The sequence below is a fragment of the Pteropus medius genome, unplaced genomic scaffold (assembly GCF_902729225.1).
Source record: "Pteropus medius unplaced genomic scaffold, Ma_sr-lr_union100, whole genome shotgun sequence".
In the NCBI taxonomy this organism is placed as follows: domain Eukaryota; kingdom Metazoa; phylum Chordata; class Mammalia; order Chiroptera; family Pteropodidae; genus Pteropus; species Pteropus medius.
This window is the reverse complement of record NW_024354502.1, coordinates 31,446,175-31,464,264: the sequence shown is the minus strand read 5'-3', so window position 1 is coordinate 31,464,264 and position 18,090 is coordinate 31,446,175. Positions and strand designations below refer to the sequence as shown.

General features: G+C 34.9%; 1 protein-coding gene across 2 annotated transcripts; it reads right to left on the bottom strand.

Moving 5' to 3' along the window:
• Positions 1-1,498: 1,498 nt before the first annotated feature.
• FNTA (farnesyltransferase, CAAX box, subunit alpha) lies at positions 1,499-17,267 on the bottom strand. Of its 2 annotated transcripts, XM_039853566.1 has the most exons (10): positions 16,447-16,898; positions 15,802-15,897; positions 14,867-14,952; positions 12,405-12,519; positions 11,096-11,200; positions 8,455-8,581; positions 6,890-7,038; positions 3,503-3,565; positions 2,415-2,586; positions 1,499-2,135 (listed from the first exon to the last, which is right to left on the bottom strand). In XM_039853566.1, coding segments are annotated over exons 2-10 (942 nt in total). In that variant the 5' UTR covers positions 15,804-15,897; positions 16,447-16,898; the 3' UTR covers positions 1,499-2,012. The 2 variants fall into 2 exon arrangements, with proteins under 2 accessions (XP_039709500.1, XP_039709499.1); XM_039853565.1 differs by lacking the exons at positions 15,802-15,897; positions 16,447-16,898 and adding an exon at positions 17,025-17,267.
• Positions 17,268-18,090: the final 823 nt, after the last annotated feature.

Here is an 18,090-nt window from a genome sequence, read left to right as displayed (position 1 = left end):
TTTCAAGACAACCGGAAAGATATGCTTTATACATACTTTCATTCAGTCACACAAAATATTGAAAAGACAGATCTAGTATTGTGAATATCATTATTGATTCATCAAGGATATTCTTTAGTGAATGCATGGCGATGCAGAATACAAATCACTGCCTTGATTTGTGCTAAGACACAAGCAGTTTTCCCACAATTGTTTTTGCACCAGCTGTACAATTAGCAACAGTGATACTGCTATTAGGCAAAATAATTTTGAACTAGCAGATTGCTCCACAGACTACATTTTAACTGTTGGTCCAATGAAAGCAGGACACTGCCAGGTCTATATATCCAGTTGCTTATTAGAAGATGGCCTTCATTAGGAGTATCAGAGCCTAAAATCATTACACATTTAAATCATGGAGACTCCTCACCTGATTACATGCTCAGTAAACAATCTTTTGATAAATGAATTGGCACCTCGTTAAACTTCAGGCAGAAAATGTCAAGTGGCTAGGCTGATGTAACTGTTTGGTCTGCTTCAGTTACATTTCTCAGTGTAAAATAGTAAACTGCCATTAGGCTTTTTATTAAATAGTCTCTATGAGCTTTGTTGACATTCGGCAGCCCTGAATTCAATCAATTTTGACACTGACGAGTTTCTGAGAGTAAATGCTATCTTATGAGAACTTCTCTATACTTTGTACAACACCTTTGAAATTGTCTACATAGGGGTGATACTTTGACAATTTCACATAAAATATCAGATTTCTGGAGTCTAAAAACAATAAAAACCAACATGTAAAATGTTAATATATTTTTTCCATGATATACTATAGTTATTTTCTGAATTCTTGAGAATATATGACTATTCTACTCTATATAATTTCTTTAGTTGTAGTTTGGTGCTTTAACATTAAGCAAAAATTCTTTATTGTTCAAGTGACATAATGTGCAGGTAGAGAATTAGCTTAATACTTCAGCTCCTTCCTAACATGTTTCCTGAATTGTAGAGGCTGAAAAGCTATAAACTACATTTTCCAGATTCCTTTACAGTTAAGTTTAAATGTCATTTAGGTTTTTTCCAATCACATGTACTACAGTGAGCCTTTAATTTGGAGCTGCATTAGTTGGAAGCAGGTGTGCTCCCATGAAATGTGGCACAGGTGGACGGTCTTGGAGCCTCATTCAGCAATTTCCTAATCCCAGAACAGGCAAGAGCAACTTGATGGTCTAGTTCTGTAGTGTGGCTTTGGGATGTATTTCTGAAAGAGCAGGCAATTAATTTGTGAACTATGTACATACCTTAAAAAACCCTGTGGGTTTAAAGTACCTTTAGTGGATTCTGTTACATGTAGTCAAGAACTGGCAGATTCATTTTAATAACATTTCCTTTAACATAATCATGTTTCTGGTTTCTACAGTTTTATAGCAATATTTTCTTCCTCAATTGCCTTTCTAAGCCGAGACGATGTCTCTCATATATAGTTAAATCCTATTAAAAAAATCAAACTACTATGACATTGTTTTAGGATACATCTCTAATTTTATTACAAAACCATTCTTTTGGCATTAGTTGGTTACAGTAATAGCAATACTATGAGAGTGGCATAGCAGCTCTAATGTAACAATTGCATTCCCTGTTTCCTAAACTGAAATTTAAGTTACCTCATATCCATTACATAGAAGTTCCTGCAATCGTTAATGCTGCAAATCCTGACGCATATACCCTTTAGGAAGGAGTTGATGCTAAAGAATTACAGTAAATGTTGATAAGATTACAAAAGTTCCTTTTTAAGACTTTGTTTCTTTTCCTTCCCCCCAAATTACTTTCCTTTAAAAGATCAAATTACTTAGAGCTAATCTGAACAGCAGCAGCACCCAAGGAACATCACATTTAGTTCTTGTTAAAAAGCAATACCTGTGCAATGCATGTTTTACACCACAGGCAAAGAGAACGACCGCTCTAGTTTTAAACTACTGCATTAGAGTCTCTTAAAAAAATAAAAGCACTCCATCAAGTTCTTCTGGATGGTGTTATTGCTGTACATTTGTTGGTGGGTCACTTTCTGTGCTGTGTTTGCTTTGAAGGGATCTTCCAATATATCTCCAATATTCCTTTCTTATAGTGTCCTTTTCTTTAGCTAGAATTTCACATAACTGAAAATGAAAAACAAAAAGTCATTAAAGAAAATGTGTAATTCAGTCTCTTGGACAAATGCTTTTGAGCTAATACAGTTTAATTCAGATCATGTTCAAATGACATATACTACTGGAGTCACATACTATGTTCACTAGTGACGTGGTTATTGCCCGAAACAGCAGAAATAGCCCTGCATTGGATTCTGAGTAACCATGTTGAAAAGGGGCATAAATATTAGTGGCGTTGGGCCAACTTTGAGATATCAAAAAGAAACACACTGAGTTCCACTGGCTTACCTCTAATGCTTTATTGAGAATGTCTTCCTTGTTGTCACATTGGTTTTCTAGCATATCTTCATAGATATCCACGAGAAAGGCAATCAGGTAGGGGGAACTGTGACTTGGTTGTAAATCAAGTAATTGATTTAACAGATTGGGATATTTGGAAAGACCACGATCCTGCAAAATCCTAAAAAAAAATTATTCTAAATTTTGAGAACAAAAATAGTAGAAAGATCAAGAGAAAATGGTCCCTGTAACATAAGCAAGAAAAGACTTATTTTGAATGAACGAGGTTGAAAATAAAATGAAAAATTTAAATTATATGTGTACTTTATCATGGATAATTAAGAGCTGAGTAAAATTAGTTTAAAAGACTAGTGAAGTTTAAAAGTGATCATTTTCAACTCTAACTGCAACACACAAAATTAAAGCAAAAAAAATAAACCGTCTTCTTAAAATTAAAAAAGAAAAAAATAAGAGGTATTTGTTTCTTTTTGAGATGGTTCCTTGTCCTTTTAGCTCTCCAGATATTATAGGCCCCTTCCCTGGACATATCTCCCAATGTGACTGGGCTCTGTACTTCATGCTCTTTGGGTCTAGTTTCCTTGGAGACCTCTAAGTCCATCAAAGAGCCTGGTTATGTCAGTGGCCAGGCAAATGAAACCTTGTCAATTTAAGTAGTGAGCTTTGTAACAGATCTCTAGAAGTAAAAACAGAAAGGCTAGCTATGCATCTGTGCAACCTACTTATAAATAGTCCTGCCTTGCCTTTACTGTGTTCCTGAGCTGAACAGAAACTGTGTATATTTTCTTTGACATAAAGACTGCAGGATTCATAAATACAATTATAATTGTATTATTGTTTACTCATGGACTATTCTAAAAACTGCTGGTATGTGCTTGGAAGGTGAAGAGAAGGGTAGAGGGCACTGTTCTTGGGTGTTACTCTAACAGTTACACTTCTGTTCTTAGAAAAAAATGGACAATTCTTTAGTATACTTTTAGAATTCCATTATGGAACGTACTCCATGCTACATTATATTAACAGGTTTTATTTATATATATATATATATATATATAAAACAAGCAAAAACAATCTCTTACCCTTTCAAATAGTTCCATGCACTTTCATTATGTGGTACTAGTTTGATCATTTCCAGAGTGTACCTGTAAGAAAAAGACCACAAATAAATATGTGTATAATTTTAAAAGCAGTGCAATCAGAAACAGTTTGAATAAGACCGTAGCACAGCTTGGATATGTGCTTTCACTTCTCTCTCTTAATGGGCTTCGGTACCTCTCTAGGTGAATCCCTCCAGTTATCAATTCTTATTTACACAGTTTCTCCCTACTGTATATCTGTATCCATTTCTGGTGAAGGACACTTAATTAAAATGAAGAAGGCTCAATTCACAACAGACTGTAAGTTAATGTGAGAATTCCCTTTTTAGGCTTTCTCGCTGAAAGAAATATCACGTAAAACAAGATTTTCCTTCTATTGGTAAAGCAGTCTTGGAGAAAAAGTCTAAGATCTACTTACGCCTGACAAATCCTTAGTCATTGAAAAAGGAGAACTATATAATCCTAGGAGCTATCATAAAAAATATACTGCATGGAAATTATATAGACAAAGAGTAAAAATAAACCAACACAAATGTATATTCTTTATATTCCAAAACAAGATTATGAGTAAACTGTTATGTGACTCCCAGTCAAAATGGACACTCCCTGCCTTTCTCTTCCCCTCAACCAGATTAAATACAATTTAGATCCAATTACAACACATCCCAAGAAAAGTTACAGAAGGGTCTTCAATATATACTTGCTCAAATGAGTAAGTCATTGACTAAAGTTTAGTAATTTTCGTTTTGTTGCAGTCTTGATATAATACCTTTTTACCCCACAGAGTAGTAATATACTCATTCAGCATTATCAAAAGGTTTTTTCCAACTACTTTTACATGACCTAATGTTTTAGTTATTTGTTAAACCATGTCCCTATAGGTCTTAACTAGTCCTTGTAGAAGATTCTTAATTTCATTTTGGCAATACCTAAAAAATTTTATTTACATATATGCACTAAAACATTATCCATTTTAATGGTTAAAACATGGACTTTGATGTCAGACTGCCTGGCATCAATCCTAGCCCCATCAGTTATTATCTATGTGCTCTTACGCACATTATAGAACTACTCTGAACCTTAAGTTCTCCATCAGGTATCTCATAGTGTAGCTATGAGAATTAAATATGAATTCCTGGCATATAGTAAAAGCTTGATAAACGATAACTATAATAGTACTAGATTATGTACTCAAATGGAAAAATGACCATGATACATTAAATTAAAAAAGAATGTGTATAATGTGACTGACTAGGTTGTTGTGCATGTTTGCAAAGCTTGGAAAGATTCATACTACGTGTAGTGCACTCTAAGAATGGGATATAAGAAGAGAGAGAATAAGATTTCAAGATTTTATACAATTCAGTACAACTCCCCCCATAGCTAGACTGCATTATTTTTATAATGAAAAGGAGAAAAACTACAGAAAATAATTGGCTATATCTATCTGTATTCTTAAGAGTTAAAAAATTTAATTAATAAACTAAATTCTAGATAACTACAGCTACTCTTAGCATTTTAAATATTTCTTTTACATATCTGAAGGGTAAAATAAACCTTAAGTATGGAAGACTCTTAGATTCCTACCTGATTATTTGTTTCCACTTGGTAATAAAAAGTTAGTGGTCTGCTTTTGAAGGCTATGAGAAAAGTTTGCATTTTCCAAACTTTTCACATTCAATTTTTAAATGTTGTATTACTCCTAAAGGAGTAAGCTATAGTAAATAAGGAATACATAATATTTTGAAATTCCTAATTATTAATTGGATTAATTCAGTGTAAAATAACCTTTTGGCAAGAAAGCTATTGAACTTTCTAAAGGATGATGCTTTGCTTTCCTTCAGAGTGCTATTTTTCTACTCCTCATAACAGAATACCAACTCTAAAAGAAAAAATTAATAGAGTGCTAGATGATGAGTCTGAATTTTGCCCCAGTATTTAGGTATGATTAAGAATAACAAAATTATTTCAATATGTCCACTGTTATTCTTTACATCAACACTATTCAACAGAACTTCCAATGATGATGGAAATGTTCTTTATCTGTGCTATCCAATATGATTGTTGCTAGACAGATAGGGTTACTGAACCCCTAAAATGTGACTAGTGCAACTGAGGAATTTAATTTTTAATTTTATGTAGTTTTAATTAATTTGAATTTAAGCAGCCATGTGTGGCTAGTGACAACCATATTGGACAGTACAGCTTTGGAGAGTAGAGCAATAGAAAAAGCGTAAGGTATGCTGGAGGAATATGTGGCTGCTCCAGGGAGAAGCCCAGAACAGACAGTTACTGCAGGACACTGGATTGTAGACATTTTTAAAAAACTGAAATCAGCAGACCGCTATATAGAACAGATAAAAGAGCCTGTGGCTCTGATCCAAGTAGCAGTAAGGCAAGGGAGATGAAGCAGATGCACCATAAAAAATCAGCTTTTCCCAAGAGCTGTTAAAATAACTTTTGTAATTAAAATTATGACTATGGTCTCACGAGGCTATAAAAACAATAAACATGTTCAAATTTAAAACAGAGACAAAATAGACAAAGAGTGGCTATTAATGTTTATGGATATACCATAGAAATTCATGCCAAGTCAGAAATTTCTAGCTCTTATAACAGCTTTATGTATGCTAGACAAGTAGTTTTAATTGGAGATGATTACTGCCCCATGACATTTGGCAATGTCTGGGGACATTTTTTGTCACAACTCACAACTGGGGAGAGGGAGTTACTACTAATATACAGATGCTCCCTGACTTACAATGGGGTTATCTCCTGATAAACCCATCATAAGCTAAAAATATTGTTAATTCAAAAATGCATTTAATACACCCAATCTATAGAACATAGCTTAGCCTAGCAAGTTTCTACTGAATGTTTATCACTTTTAGAACATCTTAAAGTCAAAAAATCTTAAGTTGAACCATCATTAAGTGAGGGACAGTCTATACAGGGCATAAAGGCCAGGAATGCTGCTAAACATCCTATAATGCACAAGACAGTCCCCCTAAAACAAGACTTATCTGGCCCCAAACCCTGCACTAGAGTAAAATGGCATCCGGGGACTATTATCTAAAATGCAATGGAATTTAATGAGATAGTTTGGAAATAAAGCTTCCTAGACACTATAAAGTCTGATTTCTTCTCAATCTGTCGTAGCAACAATATTTCAAAAAAGTTAAGACACTACAAAGCAGAGGTACATTATTTGTAAATTTATCATTACAGTTTGCACCTAAGTATTCTGTCCTACTAGTTCCATGAGGGTAGGATTGGAAGCAGTCTTGATTGCTGTATTCCCAAGGCCTAAGATATAGTAGGCACACAAATACTCTTTTAATGAGTGAACAAGTGAAAGAGATTACTAACTGGACTTCTCTCTCCAATATAGCACGATCATTGTAGCCAGTGGTGTTAGAAATTACAAAGTATCTTTGGTTCCAGACAGAGTTATTTCTCACATCCTCTTTAAGAAGTTGGTCTACATACTGCAGCTCATTATCCCAAAGTTTAAATTCCTGAAAAAAATAAATAATAAAATATCCAATTAGAAATGTCCCATTATTTATAAATAATAAAAATAAATAAATAAAAATTCAGCAAAGCTAAGTAGGTTGAACTGAAGATGTGGGACTCGGCACATATTTGGAGGCAAGTGATAGTTGTAGGTCAAGAAAATGCAGGGGAAAAGAAAAGTAATCAAAGACAAAGGAATGGTCATGAGGAAGGAAAAAAATTAGAAAGAGAGAACAGCCAAAGTGGGCTACAATTCAGTACCATCTTCTTGAGAACAATTTAGATACCAAGAGGCATGTTTATACTATTTGACTCAAGAATTATTCTAAAGAACAAAATCAAAAGCAAAAAAAGAGTATATCTAACTAAATGTTTATATATTATTTATGGTGAAAATTTAGAGGGAAAAAAACAAACTCAATAATAAGAAAATGATTAACGTAGTATATTAATTCGATGAGATTTGATATTAAGTAACATTAAATAAAAGGGAAATATTCAAAATGCACACATTATGACAAAAATTACATTAAAATACATGTAGAAAAATGCACACAAATAGATTTAGACATAAATTTTTTACATTATAAGCTGTTTAAAAAAATTATGGGGCGAAGAGAAGCAATAAAGAAAATTTGAAAAAAGAGTACGATGATCAAAACTTACAAATGCTACAAAAGTTAGGGACATTAACTATGAAAAAGCTAATGAAGTTATATTTCTTATTTGATAATAGCAAAAAAGTAGAATTTCATAAAATATAAAAATATTGACTACCTTTAGAAAACATATCCCTTAAATTTAGAAAAGTTTAAAATTTTAAGTAAAAAAATTTCGGTGAAATATTCTTGGTATAATGAATAGTGCATAAAGTAGCAATCATTGGGAAAAATTCACAGGAAACAACACTAGAATTGTTTGCTAGAATAAATAAAATGTCCAGAGTGGGAATTATAACTATTCTCTTCCTTTCGGGATTTAGATTAAAATTTTAACCACTGGGTAGAAATAAAATATATAATAGTCACTATAAAATGAAATTCCAAAGATTATGTATGCAAAAACCTTAGTGTGTACAATGCCCTTGTTAATTAAAATAACACAGCCGTATTAAAAAATTACAACTACTTTTTCTATTCATTTGCTAGCAAATGATGCAAATTTGATCTAAAAAAATATTAAGTTACTATTATTCTTCCTTAATATGAAGCTACTCACCAATATAGCTCAAGAGATTATAAAGGTTAAGTAACATGATGTCAAGTTTTAAGTAGGTATCTTAATAACTATACATATCGTGTGTAATGATCTATATGTATGTTTCGGTTTAGAAGTATACTTACAATTTAATGGTATTTAAATTATTTAATTCAGTTAAATAATAAAAATCTAAAAAAGCACTGTAAGAAGGGCAATACCTGAATAACCCACTGTCGATGTTGCCAGGCATGATAATTCTTTGCATCCTGATTAAGAATATCAGCAATAAACTCAAGCTCTTGAGATGGATCTTTTAGCCATTCCACTAATACTCGCCTATGATGCCTAAAGCCAGGAGAAGAAGGGAAAAAGAAGTTTTGTGTTAATTTATCCGAGCATTAAAGGTGCATATACTGTGCTAGGTGATGTGGATGGACACTTAAGAAACAAAACTTCATCTCTAATTCTCAAAACTCTACTGGAGAGAAAAGTTAACACAAAAGAAACACTAAGAGAAAAAATTTCAGAACACTAAGGAAGTTGAAAAACATAAAACAGTGATTTGGGTGTAAAATGAAATCAAATAGTTTAGGACTTAAAGGTTTATCTCAAGCTAAATCTGAAGTAGAGTAATCTTTTGACAACCACAAAATTCTGTCCAAGAATTCTGAAACATTCCCAGATGGCATAGTGAGACTATAGAAAATGTAGTATCATTTTATCAAATATCAGAAGCTCCTCTGGTTATAAATAGGTTGTTAGTTATCCTTAAGCCCAAAGTGTCACCATACAAACAACTGCTTGTTCCACTAGTTCATGGGCAGAATTGAATTCAGTTCTACTCTGGCAAGTAGCTAAGACAAGTTGAAAGTTTATCAAAAGAGAAGTTTTCCACTGTGGAAAAACAAAGCAAAACAAAAACATACCCCTGACTAGCTACATGCTATGTCTTCTTTTCTCCAACAGCCTAGCCTCATCTCCCATGTATGATTCAACCCACTTTCTTCTTCCTACCATTTCACTCCTACCCACCCAGTCACCTACCCTACCTGTGGTGGGAGGACTGCTCATGCCAGGATCACTCAGTAACATCCACCTAATTAACAAACCCACTGGTCATCTTTTAGTCCCTACTTTCTTTGACCTTTCAAAAGTAATTGATATTGTCATCCACTCCTTCAAACTCTCTCTTCTCTTGGTTGCTGTGGCAACACTAACTTTTTGTTTTCTTCCTTGGTCATCCTGGAACACTTCTCTGACTCTTAATAATGATGCTCACCGGTATTCTGTCTAATTCTCCCTGAGCATCCTCATCCACAGCTATGACTTCAACTCCAGAAAAGCATTTTTCAACCACGTACTGGACAGCTTTACATAGGTTTTCCATAAGCACATCAAACTCCATTTGTCCAATACTGAATCCATACTTCTTTCCCAGAATGGTGCTGCTTTGTCTCCCAAGTTCCCCAAGTGGTTGGCACCACCATTCACCCAGTGGTAAAGCCAAATGTACAGACATCATTCTTCGCTATCATTCCTCCAATCAATTAAACTTCAAAGCCTGTTGCTTCTGAGTCCAAAACCTCTCTCAAATTCATCCTTATCTTTCCCATATCCTCACCACACTGTCTCTTAGCCTGTAGCCTACCAGGACTGTGAAACTATTCCATTTCAGCAGCACCCTACCTGCAGGATAAACCTTGCAAGACACAAATCTAATCATGTTACTTCCTTAATTAAAATGTCAATAGCCTTCCAATGATACTAAGGTCAAGTCCACATCCCTTATCAATGTTCATAAGGCCCTTTATGATCATATCCCATGACTCTCCAAATATACTTTAATCACATGAAATTATATGCAATTCCCTGAGTGCATCATGTTCTTTCTTTCATGCCTGTCCCCAGAATATTTTGCCTCAAAGGTCTTTCCTCTCAGAAATCAGCCTTAAATCTAAAGTATAAAGATAGGGTGGTATGTGTGTTGGTCATTATATTGGAAAAAAATAAAATGGAGGTAACTCCTGCATTACGAGCAGGCAGGCAGTGGCATAGAAAGTGGAGACAGCTTTTGATGGTACGCCGCATTGCTGCTTCCACTTCCTGCACCACCAACACCATCTCCTTGTCCTCTGTCACCACCACAACCACCAGCACCATGACACTACAACCACAAGCTCCTCCTCCTTCTCCTCCACCACAGTAACAGCAGCCATAGTTAGCTCCCATTCACGGGGTGCTAACTATATCCTGGGTACTGTTGAAACTTTATTTTTCTGTCCTCTTACTCCAGAACTTCTCTCATTTTTTTCCCATTGTGGAATTATCCATACTCTTGTCTATGTTAACTTAGGAGTTTACTTTCTAGAACGAATATACTCTATGAAAAACTCTATCATTATGCTTTTCACACTACACCGTAAATTAGTTTTATTATTTGCTTTCTCTTTTAGACTTGTCTGGTTCATCTTTGTATATCCAGCATCAATATAAAAATTTTGAATTAATGAATAAAAGATCAAACACCAAAAAGTCCATTTATAACATACTGAACAGAAAACATTTTTTCAGATTTTTTACTCAAATTTTTTTCTGACTCTAGCAGTATTACATGCTAATGACAAAATTTTAAATAATCATAGTAGCAAACACGTATTAATTATGGGTCAGGCACCATTTTAAGCACTTAACATAAAATCTCATTTAATCCTCCTAACACCTCTATAAGACAGGTAACATTAGCTCCAATGCAAAGTACTAAAACTATAAAGAAACAAAGAAATAATTCCCTATCTTCTCATCATCCACTGGCAGGTACTAATAGCATAATGATATGTTTCCTCTCTATTTTCATCTTACCAAACTTGATAGTTTTTGGGCTGTTCTTCAATTATTGCAGTGATGTAGTTCATTTCCTCATGCAGATCCTTTTGAAGTGACTTTAAGAGAACTCTTCGAAAATGCCTACAGCAAACATCAAGCATTCAAACTCTCATTACTCCACATAAAATGTCTACCAACAGTATCAGATAAAGCTACAACAACATAATTAGACATATTTTTGACTGTGTATGTTGTTGTCCAAACTCATATGACTACTTGGTGATTGGAAGAAGCGAGCATTTAAAAAAAATATTTTTATTCTCATTCCCCCAACCCCTCCCTTTTGGCAACCATCAGTTTGTTTCTATATTAATGGATTTATTTGTTTTGTTTATTCATTTGTTTTTTGAGATTCCACATGTAAGTGAAATCATACAGTATCTGTCTTTCTCTGTCTGACTTATTTCACTTAGCATAATGCCCTTTATATACATCGATATTGTCACAGATGAAAAGATTTCATTCTTTTTTATTGCTGTGTAATATTCCAATAATGCGCACATACGCGTGTACATACACACACACACACACACACACACATCTTCTTTATCCATTCATCTATTGATGGACATCTAGGTTGCTTTCATATCCTGGCTATTACTTGTAATTCTGCAATGAATATAGGGATGAATATATAATTTCGATTTAGTGTTTTATTTTCTTCGGATAAATACCCAGAAGTGGGACTGCTGGATCTATTTTTAATTTTTTGAGGAATCTCAATTCTGTTTTAAGAATCAAGCATTTTGAAGTAAAAATAGTGAATGGCAACAAATGTGAGCTAGAAGACAAGACACTCAACTAATGATTATTTTCAGGCAATATTCTGGTTTCCTGTGTTCTATTACATGAGAATGAAAGGTATCTCTTTCCCTATATGGTACAGCTTGTTCATTTAAATAATTATTTACATTATCACATATTTTACTTTTCAAACCACCACAAAAATGCTACTTATAAATAAAACAAGTGTAGTGGAGAGTGAACTCTGTATCTTCCATAGAAGGAATAATGTCTAAAATGAAAAAATACTACATAAGCATATTATTTAGAATATATAGGTTAATTCGAGAAAAAACAACTAAGAGTTACTTCTGGGGAGTGGGACTCTGGTGGTAAGACAGAATGAGGCAAAGACTTATTTTTCATTCAGTCTTCAACTTCTAAACTCCTATGTAAATTATTATTTCAATAAAAATTAAAGTTCAGTTAAGAAAAAGAAAAGCTATCTAAACTAAAACATGAGACATTTAAAGAGGGAATATCAATAATGTGTATTACTTACCACACTGTATAATTGGCAGCATTTAACTCAATAGCATCTCTTGTTAGTTTAAAAGCTCGTTCACTTCTTTCATCACGCTGCAGAACGGCCCGGAAATAATCATATACATCTCTAACTACAAACGGAGCACAAAACTGCATTAGGACTATCTTTCTTGTTTAAAACTAGCATTATAATATAAACTGTTATAACTTATGAGGAAAGATATTTTACTCCATTATTTAGAATAAGCAAAAGAAAGTCAAATGACTATGTGAATGCCACCCTGATAATGCTTTAGTGTCACAGCCACATAGTTTCTAAGAACTTGTGTCTTTTTTCACTCAGCCTTGTTTGTGAGATCTGTCCATGTTATAACAGATCTGGATCTTCTTAATGGTTATACAGTTGAATATATTTTATTTACTCATTCTCCAAAGCATGGATATAGAGGAAATAGAGGTACAGAAAGGTTAAAAATTAAAACCTTGTCCAAGGTTGCAGTGCTAGCAAAATGAACTTAGAATTTGAACCAGGTGGTCTGCCTTTGAAGTCTGCGCTCTTAATCTCCTAGTACATGTCTTCTGATGTCATATGCCAGAGTGAACCCAGAATGTATCATAGAAGTGACAATTCAAGGTTTTAAGATACAGGCATTTTCCAGCTTTACATATGAGCATTTCTCTGCTTTCCAAAGTGGCTAAATATATGAAAATTACCATCTGAAATATATGTATCTGTTCATATGTCCTGAGAGCTGATATAGAGTTTTACCTTCTATTTAATTCATGGGTACAAAATGGCATTTCCATTTTAATTTGCATACCTCTCATTCCTAATGATAATGGATTTTTCCCCTATTTAATGGCCAATGGAATTTTCTCTGTGAACTGCTAGTTCATATTATTTGTTCATTTTTTGATTAGTCTGTTTCCTTAACCCTTTGTGGGAATTCCTTATAAAGCTCTAAATATCAGTCCTGTTTTGTATGGTACACCTTTTCGCATATTTCTACTTGCCTTTTAATTTGTTCATGGTGTCTTCTGTTTTATAAATTTTAAATTTTGATATATTCACCTATCAATTTTTGATCAGCAGGTTATATTTCTCTATCATTTCCTTTGTGGCTTCTTATCATGATATATGTAAGCATTTAATATGTTGTTTTTTTTACCCTGCAAAAAATGTTCTTATTTTTAACCTCAAAAGAAATGTATGATTTTATCAGTTTTCTCCAACATCTTTAGTTATAGGTACCTTATGAATCTGAAATAAATTGTGGTCTTCGTTTCTCTGATCACTAGTGATTTTACCATCTTTTCATCGATATTTCTATTTCTTCTAGTGAATTATATCTTCACATATAACATCTCTCACAGTGTGGAAGTTTTGCATTTTTATGCAGTTATACCTTCTGATCTTTTCCTTAATTCTGAGTTTTATATCTTGCCTACTAATATTTTCTCTTCAACCCAAGAATGAAAGATTATTCTCTAATATTTGCTCCTAGTATGTTTACAGTTTTATTTTAGAACTTTAATTCTTTTGTAATTTATTTTCATGTAAGATATGAGATAGGGATATAATTTTGCTTATATCCAAATGCATAGCCAACTGTTACAAAACCATTATTTGATTAATGCATGTTTTTAATATAGTTATGAGATGTCCTTTTTATCAAATATTAAGTTCCCATTTATATTGATGATGTATTTTTAGGTACCTTATTAATCTATTTATTTTTACACCAGTTTCACATGTTATTTTTAGTAGCACATTTTCATATTTGGTAAGGCAAACCCTCACACCACTATTCTTCCTCTTCAAACATTTCTTGGCATTACTTCATAACTGGAAAAAACAATAAACGCCTTCTGTAGCAAAGGAATGATCTTGGATAACAAAGCCTTAATTGAAAGATATATATATAGGCACACATATAAAACCACAAAACTACATTCCATTTTATTCATTTCTTTCCTAAAAGAACAACTAACAATTCACATTTACATGACCTTCAATTTACAAAGCATTTTCACATTCATTATGAAAGAATGATACTTTGTGAAAGAAAATAATCCACTCATTTTAATATCAGTAAATGTATTCCAACTGAGCCTAACACTTCATTGCCAAAATATATTTCAATATGCTCATGTTTCAGCAACCAAGGTTTTCTAAATAAAACAGTAGCTCATTTGTTTTTATCTTACATGCATATTAAATAATAAATAAAAAGCACAATTATGCAATAGCTATTATGTATTATAACATTCATTGCTTATACTTAGAATATGTCCATTCTGTAGAAAATAAAATTTTTAATCATAAAAATTACAAAAGAACACTTATGTTAGCTTATCGTAAGTCATTTAGATCTTTATTAGACAAAAATCTATCATCTATCTGGCCATATAGTTGTGAATTTAAACTCTGCTACTAAGTTTGACTTACAGACCTTTTCCTAATAAAAATAAACTTACATTTTTCACTATAAATGATCTGGACCACTGGATTGGGGCCATCGTTCTGTGGCACTGGATCTATATCAGCCCATTCTGCTCTGTCCCTGAAATATATATATTTTTTCAGTGATTATATTCAAACATATAAGAAAAGGAGTTCTAGTACTTTTAAAAATGGCAACAATTACACTTACATTAATACTAGTAGCTTATAAATATCTTAATATAACCATAGCTTATAGAGTCTTCATGACCAAGTTTTGCAACTCTGCTTTACATATTAAACTTTAAAATAAAAATAATATGAATAATCTTCTAATTAATAAATTAAGTTTTCAAATTTAAAGTTTTTACGTAAGTGGAAAAACATGTTTCTGCATCATGTGCATAATAGTTTTAAACTAGAACTCAATTTAATTCATTGGTCTAATATGACTTGGAGTCATCATTTTAAAAAATTTGAAAAACAATTTACTAGGAACTGACAATTTTAAAATCAAAGTAAACAATTTACTGTATACTGAAAAGTGGTCTAAGTGATCATTAGAGAGCAGGTTCTGGAATCTGACAAATATCTGAGTTGAAATATTGGCTCTACCACTTATTAGCTGTGTGACTTTGAAAAAGTTATTTAACCTCTCTGGGCCTCAGTTTCTTCACTTATAAAATGGAATTGATAATATAACCAACCAACCTTAGAAGGCTGTTTGGAGGATTAAGTCAAGCACTTAAGTGCATAATAGTAAGCATATAGTATGCAGTAACTATATAATATTGCTATGCTTAAATATTTATATGCTACATATTATAAATGATAAATGCATATAGTAAGCATTCAATGACTACTCTCTTTATCAATGCTAAAATAACATTATAGTGGCAACAATGGGTGCCTACAGACATTTGTGTGAACTGCCCTGTGTGACCAAATTTGTTTGAACTACTTTACTTACATTCTTTTCCTTTCACCAATTTTTTAGTTCTCTATACTGATCAGCTATTGACAGCAAAGATTCTGTGGCATCCAGACAATCCTGAAATTATGTCCACTACATAAGGAGAAATACAAGGGAAAAAATTACCTGAGATGTGAGACCTAGTGCCTGGGAAAGTGGCATGAGAAAGGTAAGGCTGTTATTTAGTCACTGGGAAATCAGACATAGCCAAGTGAATAAGCTGAGTATTTCACAATTCAGAGGGGAAGTTTGAGGGTTATGGGGCCACCCCAACCAATTTAAAACAGTAAAACATTAATTCCAATAACAAAATCTGGATAGTGACTTTCACTCATTCATAAAAACAAGGCAGATAAGCCATCTAATGGGTTACCTAGAACTACAGGGGGAAAAAATAAGACAAAAGAAAAATAAGACCTAAGGACTTCTCGCTTCTCTGCAGGTTCAGTTGGAGCTAGGGAACCAGCATTATTATAAGAAAGCAAAGAACTGATGAGGGGATAGGGCTGGATGTTGGCAAAGAAGGGGAGGAAAGGCAAGAGAATTACAGCAGTACCCAACAACTGCCTACTTGTATTATGTACGAGGTGATGGGATGTATACTAAAGTTTAAGGAACAAATAAATATCTTTTCATCCTTACAGCCTAAGTAGGTGTCCGGCTGATGCTAGGCGCTAAAATGTTGAATGACGATGTCCCAGTCCTAAAGATCTTATACTAGCTCGCTCCGTTTCAGCAGAACAAACCGTGAGAAACTCTTACATCTTGTTTTTAAAGTGAACAAATCTGGACCTTATTTAAATCATTATTTCCTACCAGGTTATCACAATGCACCCAAACCCTTCCGTATTCAGTCAGGCTATCAGGCAGGCTATCTTTGTTGGGAGCATGGAAGAGAGCGGGAGATTTCTTAAATTCCTGAATCACGACACCTAAACAGCCTGAGAGTGCTGTCCAGTGTTCTGCAGTTTCTACGTTGCTTTGTGTCCAGCCGCTTCCCTGACTCTCGGTGACAGAGTTGGCTCCGGGGAAGCACCAACCCCTACAAGAGCGCAAGGGCCGCGGGAAGGCCCTGACCCCGCAGAGCGCGGCCCCGGACAACCCCACAGCGAGGCCGCGGAAACTTCGGTCAGACACGCTGACCCGGAACCGCTACCCAACTGAAGCCCCCGCCCCCGAGGGAAGGGCCTCCGACTCAGAGGCCCCGCTGTGGGCGTTACCTGTACAGGACATAGGTGGGTGAGTCCAGGCTCAGGAACCCGTCGTCCATAGGGGACGCCACTGCTTCTCCCGCCTCGGCCGCCATCACTTCATCCTGCTGCTGGGGCGGCGGGGTATGCGGCTGGGGCGGTGGCGGTTCGGGCTGACCAGGCTCGCTGCCCTGCGTAGCCTCTCCGACACCCTCGGTGGCCGCCATCTCGCCTCGGTCAACAGCGGAGTTGGCGGCAGAGGCCCCGCCCCTCCAAGCCCCGCCCCTGGCTTTCTTCCCCAACCGGGGGCAGCCCACTTCCGGTTTTCTAGCGTCCTACCATAGAGATGTGGGCCAGAGAGTGTACCAGCGGCCCTCTACCTCTCCCTGGCCCCTCTGTTGAGTACTTGTCTGTGGGTGAGGAATTGCTACTATCTCTGGGGCTCCAGGTTTCCCATTTGTCATCCCATCCGTAGGTCTTGCCAAAAATGCTTGTAGTTGGAATTTGGTGTGGATGAAAAAGGGGCCACATGTTAAACCTGACAAGCTCGGGAGAGGCCAGTATGGTGGGCATAAACTCAGACTGAAAGTAACCACACAGGGTGTTCTGAACGTAAAAATTCCTAACTAAAAGCTGGTCATGGCAGATAGTCATGTCTTAGGCCTGTAGTTTCCTTAACAAAGGTCAAGCTTTACCATAAGTGAGCGTGTCTGTTGTGTTTTTCCATCTAAGCTAACATACCTTTGAAATGTCAGAGTAAGCTTTTCCAGACCCCTCAGGGCACACCCACTACACCAGAGCAGGAGCACTATTTTGTTCTCTGAATACCAGCTCTATGCGCTGTAAATGTTAATTACTATCATGTACCTACCAATGTAAAGAAGTGTCTCTTAGTTTTACTTTTTATTCAGTCTCAGAGATTGCCCTGCTTTGATATCTCCCTCCCCCTTAATCTACCACCATTGGATTTCATGTCACCCTTCTTATGTCTCCTTGATTCTAATGTATAATCTTCTAAACTGCCATTCTCTGGAGCATTTTCTCAATCCCTTGAGATTTTGCTTTCTGGCATTTGTCATCACTTTGGCTCAAATAA

Coding starts and splice junctions, on each gene's coding strand:
- FNTA (XM_039853565.1), bottom strand. CDS start 17,221: ATGGCGGCCACCGAGGGTGTCGGAGAGGCTACGCAGGGCAGCGAGCCT. Junction 12,520..14,866: donor GATCATTTATAGTGAAAAAT/GTAAGTTTATTT, acceptor CTCCGTTTGTAG/TTAGAGATGTATATGATTAT. Junction 2,587..3,502: donor GCATGGAACTATTTGAAAGG/GTAAGAGATTGT, acceptor ATTTTTTTTTAG/GATTTTGCAGGATCGTGGTC.